The sequence below is a fragment of the Solea solea genome, chromosome 11, assembly GCF_958295425.1.
Source record: "Solea solea chromosome 11, fSolSol10.1, whole genome shotgun sequence".
NCBI lineage: Eukaryota > Metazoa > Chordata > Actinopteri > Pleuronectiformes > Soleidae > Solea > Solea solea.
Genome location: NC_081144.1, coordinates 17,391,196 through 17,405,697, shown reverse-complemented (window position 1 = coordinate 17,405,697; position 14,502 = coordinate 17,391,196). Strand labels below are relative to the sequence as shown.

The 14,502-nt window shown below is 41.0% G+C and overlaps 1 protein-coding gene across 4 annotated transcripts in view; it reads left to right on the top strand.

Annotated features, from left to right (window-relative positions):
• Positions 1–14,502, top strand: part of LOC131468539 (helicase ARIP4-like) — a 54,754-nt gene that overhangs the window by 23,900 nt on the left and 16,352 nt on the right. Inside the window, exon 1 of one of the 4 annotated variants that reach the window (XM_058642918.1) lies at positions 2,139–2,442. The exons of 1 other annotated variant lie outside the window; for it this stretch is intronic. In XM_058642918.1, coding sequence (XP_058498901.1) covers positions 2,439–2,442 — 4 coding nt within the window. In that variant the 5' untranslated portion in view covers positions 2,139–2,438. Of the gene's footprint in view, positions 1–2,138; positions 2,443–4,179; positions 4,456–13,294; positions 13,435–14,502 lie in introns of those variants that run through there. 2 more of the 4 variants (XM_058642916.1, XM_058642917.1) reach the window with 2 other exon arrangements.

Genomic DNA, 14,502 nt, shown 5'->3' with positions numbered 1-14,502 from the left:
ACGCCCCTCCCCCAGGCTCAGGAGAAATGTAATGTGGGTTAGTGTGTGTGTGTGTGGACATGTAAGACTGGGCTCTCACCTTCCACCAGTCTGTGTATGTATGTGTGTATGTATGTGTGTGTGTGTGTGTGTGTGTGTGTGTGTGTGTGTGTGTGTGTGTGTGTGTGTGTGTGTGTGTGTGTGTGTGTGTGTGTGTGTGTGTGTGTGTGTGTGTGTGTGTGTGTGTGTGTGTGTGTGTGTGTGTGTGTGTGTGTGTGTGTGTGTGTAATCCCACACCACCAACAAGGGTTTAAAGGACAGTGGGGTTCATAGGATTGTTTTGAACCAATCGTCTTCTGCCCTCATTGCCCTCTCACTCTCATGTCCTTCTTCTACTCCATGCATTCACATTTTACCCTTTTTGGTCAAACACTTTGAATTACAGCACAATAACAACATGTTAATAATAATAATATAATGCAATTGTTATTTGAGGACGACCATGTTGTTCTTTATGTAATGGTCAGGGAGCAGCTTGGTAATGATAATCAGTAAATGTTAGCATCAGTGTAAGGCCTTCACATAAAATGTACAAAATAAGATAAGCATATCATGAGATATTATTACCATAATATTCCTATTCTCTTTTCCATCCCTTTTCCTTTTCTCTCACACATATCCATCCTTCTGACTTCAGTCTACTTCAATGTTTTCATTGGAAACAGAATATAATTCTGGTTTGAACGCGTTAACCCACCGAGGTCTTCACACCAATGCCGATCGGAGCCAAACCTGCAAGCACCGCAGTGTCTTTTGACCTGGAAGTTAATGTCAATTAAAACCAGATTTAAATTGGTGTTTTCATAAGTGATAATGGGGTTTATGTGTGAAATATTCAAAGACTTAACCCGCGTGGACACACCACTGTCTACCCAGGGCATCGCAAATGCTTGAGTCTGTGACAAATCGAGCCAACCCGCCGTCCATGCTGGGAACAGGACTGTGTGACAGAAGTTGTGAGGTGACATATCCAATCTCCAACTGTCAGTGCTAATGTAGTGTGACTCCAGAGACTCCAGATCACAAGGCAGCGTGTTGTGAAGTGTGGGATCCTCCAACTCTCAAAGTCATGTCGTGTGGACTTCTCACCTTTGATGGCTTTTGCATTCAGTTGATTCTGAAATCTCCTCTCTGTGGCATTTGTAGCATTTATCGGAATCAAGTAAAGCTTTCACAATTCAGGGAATATTACTGAATGTGAACTGGTATTGTTAGTATGTGTTGTATGTCCTGGGAAGGTAAATGACAATGTTCCATCTTGAACACTAACCTGATGGTCCTAGAACTTGACTTCAGCTCCACCTACCTTCTTCCCCCTGCTCTTAATTGGTTATCACATGGACATGTGATACCATATTGGTTTATAAAGAATATGTCATATAAAAGAAAGCTGTGTGTATTAGTTTAGTGCATTAAATGTACAAAAGACATTACTCTCACCAAGAATAAATATGCTTTCTACCAGTAATTTTCCATCTGTAGTTTCCAGTCAGATGAACAGTCAAATAAATAAACAGAATGTTTTGGGGGGGGGGGGGGGGTTTTAGCAGGGAAGACTCTGTTAACAGGAACTAACACCAGAAGCTTCTCATAGAGGATTTATTTTGAACGTGTCAACGTTCTTAACTTAGAAAGTCAGCCATATTTTAAAATGCCCATGAATTTGACTTGTGGTCGTGGAGAGATGCACTTGGGTCCAAACTAATTAAAGGTAATAATATTGGTATTTTTGGTCATAAAATGAAAGAAACAAAAACTAACTTTATTATTTTTTTACAGATCACATTTCTGAAGGATTTAATATCTCTTTAAAATCCACTCATATTTCATTTAAATTACCTCAATTTAACAGTATTGCAGCTGTATTCAGTCTGTCACGATGACCAATTGCCCTCTGCACTGCTGTCTTTTCCTTGTCCTGGTTGAACCTCATTACCCCTGTTACCTAAGGCAGCCCCTCTGGAGGGGGAGTGGCTTGCTGACATCACACTGTGTCAGTTGGCCAGCTGGGAGGGGAGAGATATAGAGAGAGAGAGAGAGATGGGAGGAGGATGTAGACAGGAAAAGCAGCACAGAGGAGGGGGGTTCCTACACACGGCTGGCCGGGGGAAGCTTTCAGCGACTCATTGTTTTGTAATTGTCCCAGTGGCCCTGTGTCCTCACCGGAGCGCCCAGAATGCTGCGAGACAAGGCTACAGCTAGATGTTGAGAGCCTCACACTCATTCCCTTTCTTACACACTCACACAGACACGCTCGGTTGAGACGGGACAGTCAGGGACGTGTGTCAGCAGCATGAGTGTGAAGGACAAACACACAGCAGCCGGAGGAAGTTTCTGAGAGAGGAGTCATGGATCTCTCACCAGAGTAGGAGAGGAGTAAAAACTTTGAACCATATGACATGGGTGAGTAGCAGGATTCTCTCTGGAGTTACTCACTCTCTGTTAGAGACGAGGTTTCTTTTTTGCTCTCTCTCCACACATGAGTTTCTTCCTGTGTCTCTCTTGTTGTGTTCCTTCTGCTGAGCGTCTCTGTATCAGCGAATGCCTACAGGCTCAAAGGTGGGGTGGGGGGGGGGGGGGGGGGTCGGGGTGTCTAGCACACTGACCTATATGTGGTGAACTGGTAAGTCTTTGACTCGGCCATGAAGGCAGACTACTGTGCAGAGGTTTCACAAGGCATAGTATGAAATGTATTCTTATCTCTCCATGAAATGAAAGCTCATCCTTTCAGAGAGTCTTTCAGAGAGTCCCCACAGTCTCTGGGTGAATGAGACGTCAAATTCAGCATGAAATGTTCCCTGTAAAGTTTATTATTATTATTATTATTATTATTAATAATAATAATAATAATAATAATGTTTTCAAAATCTTTTTCAAATACTTGCCACCAGTGTGTTCATTTTAACTGAAAACGTATACGATGAGGGGATTAAAAAAATGTCTTTACGAAGACGCTGACAAAGCGACAAAGACAAAATGACACATATACGACTGGTCAACAAGAATTTATCTTCAAAAGATAACTGATAAATACTATTGGGTTTTTGTTTTTACTATTTTGCTCTGTTAAAACAATTCATAGTCACAATAAATCCAAGCAAAAAACCGTAGTGTATCTTTCCCTTTTAGTTACAGCCTTTGGTTAAAACTGTGTGTGATGTGCACACATGTCAGGTTTATTACCTCTGCCATGAAGGTTGTGTTTTTGGTCTCACGTGTCTGTCTGTGAGTAGCGTAAATGACATATTTGGGGTGAATATTTCCAGGGCTGGTGTGTTAGATTATAGTGGCGATAAAGATCTGGATTCATAACCAAATAACACAAAAGAACAATGGTTACTCTTGTGCGATTTGGTCGCCGTGGTAGAGGTTTGTGTTGTGAACGCTTTCTCTCATCTTAGACTTCATTTCCTTTTTTTATGTACACTGAACTAAACATAGGCTTACTAATCTATGTGATTTTTACATTCCAGCAGCCTCCCCCCCCCAGTCATTTTACAAAGAGTGTAAAGGCAGAGTAGGTTTGCAGCATTACCACATTCCTCCTGTGTGTCCTTTTATTTTGTCATAGACACTCAAGCCTGTCTGTCTGTCTGTTCATATGTGAAAGTTGAAAAAAAGATTCTCTGACAAAGTCCTTGAAACCCATAGTAAGTGTAGAGGTGGTTATTTTAAAGTTATATATAAGTCAGTAGTGTTTGTGTTCTGTGACCCTGAGCTGTCTCTCAGTTACCATGTAACGTGTATGGATTTGTTGTGTGAAGTCTTACCCTTTACTGAGGTCACGTCAGTCACATGTGTTGTTGCTTTCATGTACACGTTTCCTCTTGTGTTAACCTTTCAGTCATTCCAGACAGAGGTGTTTGAAGCCGATTGCTTCTCCCATTATCTCACTTTCTATAACGATCGGCGATACATACACAGACGGCATGATGTGGGTGGCTGCTTCCGTACATGCAGTTTTCTTGTGAGTGTTTTTTTTTTTTTTTTGGGAGGGGGGGGGGGGGTTGTGAAGGCTGTTCCCCTGTATGTCGGAGTCCCCCCTCTGTGGGGCCCCAGCTCCATCATCAAGGCTTATGTAAGTGTTTGAGCAGCCAGCCCTCCTGCCTGCCTGCCTGCCTGCCTGCAGCCCCACCATTCAAATTGTTATTGACTGTAGAAAAGCATGCAGAGCAGTTCTCCAGTGGTCAGTCAGTCAGTGACTGAGGCAGTAGATTAAACAGGCTGCGGAAAACAGATAGACTTTTTGTTGACTACTTTTTGAAGTGAAGAAGAGGAAGAAGAAGAAGACAGAAGCGCTTTAGAGAGATTGACAGGGAGTTAGGAACCAATACATAAGAGGAGGACGAAGGGAAGCAGCTCATTTTCTTTGCTCGATAACTATGTTGCTCCTGGACGAGTCAGAGACTTTTTCAGGTAGGTGACACCATCTTCCTCCTGAGGCAGGGTTTGAATCCCTGAAGAAAGTACAGTAGCAAAAGAGAGCATATGGAATGGGACCATCGAGATGGGTCGATGGGGTTTTTGAGATACACTGTAAGTCTGATGAGATGATGGACACTTTTGTTATTTTAACATAAGGAGATGCTGTTCAGCTGCTTCCTCCTTAAAGAACAGGGGGAAATTCAGTGAGTTATGCGACAGTGGGAAGAGAATGGATCTGTTTTAATAGTTGAATGTGCAGCTGCAGCTGATTGACACTTGTGAAGTTACTTAACCCTGTTTTGTAACACTGAGTCCACACCCCCTTGAGCACACTCTCTCCTCTTTTCTCTCAAATCGCGCCCTGCACCTTTGTCTCTCCGCTCCTTTTCATCCACACTCTTCCATTCCTGCTCCCTCTGTTCTGTTCTGTTCTGTTCTGCTCATCTCATTTTTCTCCCTCCCCATCTCGGAGCCGGTCTCTCTCTCTCTCTCTCTGGTGTTGTCATCATGGGGCCCACCCTCCTATTGGCTGTTTCTACGGTTACCTAAACCAATGCTGCAGCGTGATTGGTGGATGTGTGTAGGATTGGGCCATGCTGGAAGCGTGCAGGCAGGAAAACATGTGGTTCATCAGAACAGTGTGTGCCACCACTGGCTGTCTGCAGAAATGAACGTAAAAAGATGGTATTACACCTTCAGTCACGTCCGCTCTATCTTCTAACAGTCTATTTTTACAAAATAAATGATCATGGTAGAACCTTTGACCCTTAAGAACCTTAAAATGAGATTAAATCCCTACTTGAATGTTTGTAATCGCTCAGATTTTTGCATCTTTTGGATGAATGTAACAATAAGGTATTTAAAGTGCGATTAAATTGAGGTGCATGTGTATATTTATATAATCTTATATGAAGTCAGCTGTAAGGACAAATGTGGTGCAGTCGACTATACGTAAACTGAGGTGTGACTGACGTTTTTATTTAAAAATCGGAATATTTTTTGACTGTGTTCACATGGCCCTGGGGTTCCAAAGATCTTCCATTTGTCCTCTTAAAGTAAAAAAAAAAACTCAGTCACCGCTGTTTCCTTTAAAGTCCAGTGTTGCAGAGTACAGACACAAAATGAAGACGTGTTTCTTCCCCGTGTAGCTGCTTTTGTGCCACATTTGCAAAGAGATTGTTTTGAAAAGATGTGCCGAGGATCTCTGGATTAAGCAGTCAAGCATTTGGACTTAAATGACCATAATAGTCTGTCGTCTTTTGTTCAGGTTATTCTGCGGTGTCTGTCTGTCACAGTTTTTTCTATATGGAGAAATAAATAACGTTCCCCATTCTCTTAATTCTTGGGATTACACTGTGGTTCGCTCGCTGTGAAAAAGACACACTAGATGCCTTATGTCTGAGTGTGGCAGTGAAAAAAAAAACCCACAGCCCTGCCCTGCATGTTTACACTCCTGTTAGTACAGTGTGTTCCTGACTGATACACAGTCAAAGAGCTTTTTCATCAGCACCCGTGATGCCATACAAGGGCAGAGATCTTGTTATATAGCCTTTATTTTACACACGTGCAGCACTTCATGGTGACTTCACCTTTAATTGGCTTTGGCATGCCAGACGGGAACAACCTGTCCTGTTCAGACCGGTGGAGTCTGGCTGCTTTCATAATTCTACAGCACAGAGGATGTCGGCTCCACTGGACCGCTGGCCACATGGCTCTCATTTCGGGACTTTAGCGTCTCTTTTCATAGACCTGAACTCATTTTCTTTGTTCTCCATCAATGCAAATTCCCTTTTTAGAAACAGAGATTTTTATCTATCCTTTGGTTGTTTGTCTAACGCTCTGTGCATTTCTCAGTCTTGTATGAATTTCTATGTAAGTGCCGTTTTCGAATGCTATTGCCTTCTTACGCGCATCAATAACCTTGTATTCTTACCCAGGAGTGAGATATATATTGATTTTTTTATCCGTTCTGTGACATGATGGTGTTTTTAAAGGCTCATTGTGTGTCAAATAGCAAGAGTTAATAGCCCTGATTATTTGTGTTACAGCAGAATTTGAACCACATCCAGTAGCAACGTCAGTCTTTCATTTCTTTCACCTGTAATTATCATTTATGTAACTATAAGAAGCCAAAGAAATATAGTAAGTATCTAAAAATGGAAGGCAACAACTATACTTTAAGTATGTAGTTACTATTACTGTTTTAGAGTTTAATACAGTACCTCGTGGTCCTGTGAGAAGCACAAAGCTCTCAAAAACTTGCCCTGATCTCGGAGACACAGCCTGTGGCCAGAACCTGAATAATAACCAAGTTCATGTTCCCATGATTGTCTGACAAGTAAAATATCACTTTTATTTAAAGCTTCAACATTGTTCTTTATCACCTACATTTTTTTTTATTTTTTTTTTTTTAATTGCCTTAATACTGACACCAATCATGTTGACATTATATCCTTTGGTTCATATTCATAGAGAAGAGTGTTGTGGGTTGTTGTAGTCATCCAAAACAGAGAAGTTCATCAATGGCAAAATGACTTGTACGACTCTTAATAACCAACAATGATGGCAACGGCAAAACAAATCTGCAACAGCACCAATTTTGAACTGTGACATCAGCTGGTGAAAAGAAGTGCTACAGTCCTCTGAGTCGTGTTTGGCTCAACTTCTCCTGTGTGGTTGTTTCCAGTCGTTCAAACGCGGGAACACATATTTGCGCCCTTTTGGCTTCTGCTGCTTCTAGTTTGCTCATCTTGCCGAGACCGCTGGTTCAAAGCTCTTTATTTGAGCCGCTTGACATTGAATCACATACCTGATGTGAAGGCGTGTTGTACGGTATGCTATTAATTTCAACGTTTGAAAGAACCGCACGGAGAAAGAGTTCCTTATCCTGTCTCGTTCATGAGCCTGTGTGCTGCGTTCACTGTCCACCGTCATAAATAGCAACCCCAAAATGGAACCATGAGGTCGTTCATTTATCAGTTTCTACTTATTAGCACTTATTTTAGTAATTCAACACTTTTCGAAGACCCAGTTTGTAACATCTATGTGTTTATTGGCAGAAATCTAATATACTACCCATAACTATGTTTGTATAAGTGTAGAATTGCTTTAAATAAAAAAAGTTTGAAGTTTTTTTTAGCTTTAGAGTTAACCTTTTATATATTTAAGGTGCTTTGCTTATGGAGAGGCCGCCATTTTGTGCCACAATTTTTCTCCAGTGGCCTGAAATAAACCAGGCGAAATGTGTGTGTTTCACATTTGAAAGCAATTGCTCTGTACGTAAATTAAGAAGAAAGACGTCCTGTTGGTTGCAATCTCACCATTAGATGTCACTAATTCTTATAGATGGATAATAATACAATTCAGCTCGACAGTATACCTTGCGGTAAAACAACAGCAACTGTCGATGTTCTGTCTTCTGCCAACAAGGGTTTATGTAACAGGCTGTGGTATGATCAGTCTAACGTGCGTGTGTGCGTGTCTCCTCCTCCTCCTCCTCCTCCTCCTCCTCCTCCTCCTCCTGCTGCTCAGCAGCAGTGACACACTGGCCTAGTAACAGCCCTTTTCCACACCCCTCCACTGCTCTCTCTCTCTCTCTCTCTCTCTCTCTCTGCTGTTTTAGTCGTGACCTCTCCATGTTTTTTCGTGTTTCTCTCTCACACCCATTTCACACTCACGCACACACAGGCCAATGGCAGGAGGGTTTTATAACTCACCTGCTTCGCTCTAATAAAGCAGCCTTAATAACTCATTACGGGCAGTCTGTTATATAAGAGGTGTGTTTGTGTGTGTGTGTGTGTCATGTTGAGAGCTGCTGTAGTCTTGAGATCTTTCCTTTCTCACTTATGTAAAGGGATGTAACCCAGTTGTTGAAAACTACCGCTGTTTTTCTTTTCTTATTCTGTTTTTTTTTTCCTTTTACAGTTAAGTCCTGCAAAACAAACCAAAACAACTATGAACAACTGTTGTCAAGTGTGTGTTTGACCTCATTCGACCCTTTTCTTCACTCACACAAGCATCTGACCAGAGAAGCAATCTCTCATCACTGTCCTGAGTCCGCAGTACAAACAACTTTGAACACGCAAATAGCTTGGAACAAACAACACGTCAACGCGCGACTAAAAGACGTGACAAACCCTTGTCACTCGCCACGTAATGAACTGCGGGAACATTTCTAATCTAAACGACATATCTTATCAGTCATTTTTCAGTTAATTATTACAATTGTTTTACATTGAATGGCTGCACCTGTGGCCTGGCTATTATCACTGACGTCACATATAACTCAAATCAGTTATTAAATTGGTCAGGTTGACTCTGGCAGCTGATTATCCACGTTTTTCAAGCAGAAATGTCAAACATTCACCGATGTCTTCTTCTCAAATGTTGGAATTGGTGTTTAATTTATTTTTTTAATTTCTAAACCAATCTTCCGATCTTAAGGAAACTTTGAACATTTTCTGTGACTCAAACAGGAGATTTAGTCCACACATGTAGACACACAGGAAAGTTAAGTATCAATGATTTTACTTTCACTAGTTTTTTGTTTTTTTTTCCCAGTCCGATTGACGCCTTGTTCCGTGTGCGTGTCATGTGTCGTCCGTCAACTTGAGTCACTCCTGTCATTGTTCTTGTTGCTGGAATTTGGAAAACAGTGATAAAACCAAAGGAACAGCGTGAACTCAAGTCCTGACAATAACAACACACACACACACACACACACACACACACACACACAGTCACGTGTTGGTGCCTAGACATGCTTGTGTTCATACATACACACCCGAGTCAGGCACACACCAGGGCATGAGCCACAGTTGAGTTTACAAATATTAAACTCTCAATCTTCTTTAAACGCCACTATATTCTGCTCTTGCTATTTTGTTCTGTCGCAGTCTGTGTGTGTGTGTGTGTGTGTGTTTGTGTGATGGCTGGGTTCTTGAGAGCGTGTTGTGTAACAGCCAGAGGCGGCGGTTACATAAGCGTCCCACCTCGTCTGACTAGCCTCAGCGCTGGTGGCCCGTCTGTCTTTTGGAGAGCAATTCTGTCTGGGTGAGACTCTGCGTGTGTGTGTGTGTGTGTGTGTGAGATAATGGCTCTCTAACTAAATCAGGTCGTCTTATTGGGCCCAGAAACCTCTGTGCAAGACCAATTCATCTCACTTTTTACCGTGGTGGTATTTTGACATCCCATTGTGTTACTTTCCACACAAACACCTGCTGTTTTGATATGTCGATGCCTACATGTGTTACATTACAAAGCGCCACGTGTGTCGCGTACGTGCCTCAGTCATATTCTTCTTCTTTGTCAGTCATTCAAATGGGAATTAAAAAAATCTATTTATAAGCAGTCGAGTGAATCGGCCACAGTCCAAGATTATATCACGTTTAGTTATTATGATCTGCCAAGCTTTACATAACAGTTTTTTAACTCTGGGGAAATCCTGCTTTACATTTGGATCTATATTTGTTGTGGATATTTTTGCAGTGAGTAGCTCTGCGTCTCTCGGGTTCCTCCGAAAAATTGAAGTGCAACTGTAATTTATTTGCCCTGCTTCTGTCAATATATATTCATATGCATTTCTATGTTTAAAATGTTAATATGGTTAAAAGAAATGGGTTTCAATGCAAAATAACAAACTCCCTTATGAAATACCTGCGTGTGTTTGACATATTAGGTCTTTATAGGGTCACTGATCACTGATTACGTGGCATCTGTCCTCGTGCTGGCATTTCAGTCTGTTTTTTTAAAAAACTTGTTGAATAATAACAAGATTTATTCACGGTTTGCAGAGGAAGGAGTGTAACATTTACAAGAAATATCTATCTGATAATCTCAACGTTGTTCTAGATAAAATGTTTTAATGATTCTGTGTTGCCGCTAACACTTTGTCCCTTTCCCTGGGTACTTCCTGGAAACCCCATTAGTGTTGAATAAACACACTGAATGTGTCCCTGTGTGCAGAGAGACGCATTGTAGTAAATAGCGCCGTCATCTGTAATCTGCTTACGTAGATGGCATTTACAAGACCAGAGAGCATGAACCGATTATTAATGTGTTTGCTCTTATTTTTATTACACAAAGGTCAGTGATTCACTGGCACAGGACACAGAGAGAAAGTTAAGACGCTAAACAGATGCCCCTGTTTTTGAGGGAAGCCACAAGGAAGAAAAACATAAACACAAACAGTGGATCCCACGTAAGGGAAAAAAGGAACCATATAGAGGTTATTTAAGCTCATAACATCTTGTATTTTAGGTGTGTGTGTGTGTGTGTGTGTGTGTGTAAATTCAGGATTAATGGAAGCCTAAATGTCACGCAGGTATTAGGTTTGTGTGGGAAAGAAAGCTTCAACGTGCAATTATCTAACGCCAGCTTTGCTGCAGGCCATGACCCAAAAACAAGTCTCTGACATTTTCACCGAGATCCCACATAGCAGAAACAAAATCCACTCAAGTTTCTTTGGCTTTAAACCGAACATAAAAACTTAAAATGACGACGTACCCACAGTCCTCACAAACTCAGTCGACTCAGGTTCATAACGAAGGTGGGTTTATCGATGATAAGTATTGACGGCAGGTAAAGGGCACATTCATGTCTATTCCAACCGATGAAGCAATCGGGATCTTCCAAAAAAACAAAATACATATTTTTTCCTTCTACCGTATTCCCAATGGTCAAAAATCTTGATGGATCCCGAGTTTTCACTACTACAAAGTGTGTAGCCGCTTTGGAAAATGTTACCGATGGACTGTTTAGATTCAAATCCTAACGGCTTCTAAAATAATTGTTCTAGTTTTGATTTGTTGACACTTAAAATACGCTACGTATATAGTTGTGTTACTATTTACTAACTAAACATTCAAAATCAGAATCTGCTATTGAACTACGATGATACATCTGTCATATCTACGTCTTTATCAGAGTTGCAATCAGTTTTTTTCCTCTAATTATGTAACACCGTGGAAAATGGAACCTCACCCATGCAATTTACATGCCATCGTGTAACAGACTCTTGTGTTCCTCATTGCTGTCTTATATAAACACCCAATGCACTGCATGCTCAGTTGTTGCGTAACCCTTGTGGTTGCAGACGACATTTTTCTCAAAGCGCCCAAATCCCCCGCACACACTTACCATTATTTTGTTCCCGACGGTTACTGTGGAGAGCCACATACTGTACATCCTCTCATGTTCATGTGAGGACAAGTGAGTCGCAGACCTCCAGGGGATCCATAAAAAAAAAGAAGAAAAACTAATGGCTCAGAAAATTAGCTGTGGCTGCCATTAACTCACTGACGGCGGATGATTCAGCATTTTACAAACACACTCTCACTTCGTCTACGTCCAGGAATGAGCGTTTTACCGCACTGAGCCGGCCTGCTCTTACGGGTTCAGACGTGACTCGAGTTCAAGGATGCTTTTCGGGAGATTATAGTGTTTACATTAATGGACTTTGTCTGATCAGTTTTATGATGTCGGGATTATCACTCAGTCGTCAGCAATAATAGTAACATAAAGCCTTGTTTAGTGGTCATCGTACAGTTTATAACCTCCCGACTCTTTTCTCTCAGGTTGCCTCTCCTCTGGCAGTACAGTACATGTGACAGTACATGTGAGCTTTTGACCACTGACTGTGCAGCAGCATGACATATCCAACTCGTACATGGATCTTGAATTTCACAGAGAGTTTGCCGAAGACAAAGTATAGTAAGACAACTGTATTTTGTCTTCACGTACGGTCGTGAGTGTGGGGATGGTTTGCAATTTTATGCGCTTTTCAGATAGAGCTTGTTTAATTTGTATTTGCGCTACTTGGGTATTAAGTTTGTGAGTTGATGAAGAGATGTCAACTAATCCCCTTTAACACAAAATAGAAAATAGGACGATGTGACCCAGCTCTTCAATGTTTGGTCGTTGGCGGCTGATTGAGTTAGTTATTGTGACCGGTCTGCAAATAGCCTCTTTATACCACTATATTCAGACAGAAAATCATGTGCAGAGTATGGTCATCAGTTTATTTGTTCCTGTGCAACAAGGAACAGGAAACATAAATATCAAAATGATTTAAAAAGATGACATAACACATACTAAAATGTTGTTGTGTTTCATGTAACACTCTCGCTTTCTCTCTCTTTGGTAAATAACTTCTGGATTTGTCATCTGCTGGACAGGAAGAGGTGGCTCTGGTTAGGTTTCCCAGAATCTGTGTGTGTGTGTGTACTTGTTTATGTCACCACCGTGTTCTTTTTTGTGTGTGTAGCTCAGGAAAAGTTACATAACTGTTTTGTAAGGTAGAGTTTAAGGGAGTCAAGGTACGAACTTGGAGGAAAATTAGAGGACGATGAGGTGATTGGGTGAATGTTTCATTTAATCTGTGACTTAATAGAAGAAAACCTCTTTGCTGAGCTTGTTGCTAATGTTGAGACACGTACTCTCTTCAGGCTACAGATATTACATTGTCAAGTTTCTCTATTGAGTGTTATCACTTAAAAGTTCAAAATGTGAAAAGTGATAAAAAGCTAAGGTTCTGGTGATAGTTAAGGGATAAGTTAGGGATGATGCTTTGTTAAGGCCGCACAAATTAATGTAAGTCGATGCCAAGTCCCAAGAAGAATAGCTGCTCAAACCTGTGTGTGCGTGTGTGTGTCACTGTTTGTGTCCTGTCTTGTGTTTCGTAAGCCGTCCATATTTATGATCCAGCTCTTACATAAGCCTCAGATCGAGTTCACTGTGTCTGTGTGAGAGCAACCGAGAGAGCGAGGAGGAGCGGGAGAGAGGTGAAAGAAAAATCAAGGCAGACAAAGGGCAAAGTGTGTACAAAAAAACAAAGAGGAATAGAAATAAGATGAGCAGAAAAAAGTAAAAGGTGGGACATTGGGGTATGAAAGCTGCAGCAGCTAGAATGAGTCAAACCAGTTTGATGGAAGGTTCCATTTCAAATGCTGTAAACAGGCCTGATGAAAGAGGGTGAGTCAATAATACAAAATCAAGTCCTTGTAAGAAACGTCACAGGGGTGACATTGGTAATAATGCAACGTTTTTCAGAACACAGAGTACGGACGGTGCCGCTTGTTAGATTTAGTATGTGATCTTTCAGTGTGAATGTAGCCTAATCACAAGCATTCTGCACCACACACTATATACTGTATACTGTATACTGTATACTGCACTGCCCGATTAGTGGCATTTCCTTGGAAAAAGTAACATGCAGAGACCTGGTGTGTGGCTTATAACGATGGCATGAGACGGCTCCTTAAATTGCCAAGATGGAGCAGTGCCAGTCAATGGTTTGTCCGTAAGCCATGTGAACACAAACTGAACAAAGAACAAATCATGATGGAAACATAATACAGTCCTAATCCTGTTACACTGGCTGCATGAGTGGATGGGAGGATCTGCCTTTTTGACCTGGGATTGTTCTATTCGCCCAATGATAGAATTATGTAGTTTGTGCCGTCCTGATTCCTGACAGTTCACGAACATCTGTTAGTTAACCGAATTTCAGTGTGTCAGTTTGAATTCGTAAAGGGTTCCGTCACTGACTAGATTGTGCAAGGTTGGTTCTGCTTTTGTGCCCTTCGTCTTTAAAATTGTTCCTTTTGCGTCGAAACTGTGCTTGCATTAATATTAGAGCTGAAACAATGAATCGATTATTAATCGATTACTAAATTAACCGACAACTATTTTGACAATCGATAATCCATTTTAAGCTTTTTTCATGATTAAAACAAGATTTCTGATGGTTTAAGCTTCTTAAATGTGAATATTTTCTTCATTTCTTTGCTCTGGATAACACAGAAATCATTAATAGTGAATCATTTTGGTTTGTGGACAAAACAAGACATTTAAGAACATCATCATTTCCAGGTTTGAAGAACACCGATCGAGATTTTTTAAGGTTTTTTGATATTTTATGGACCAAACGCTTAATCGAGAAAATAATCGACAGATTAATCGATTATGAAAATAATCGTTAGTTGCAGCTTTAATTAATACGAAGACGAAGACCATGCAGTTAGATAACCAGCCAGTTAT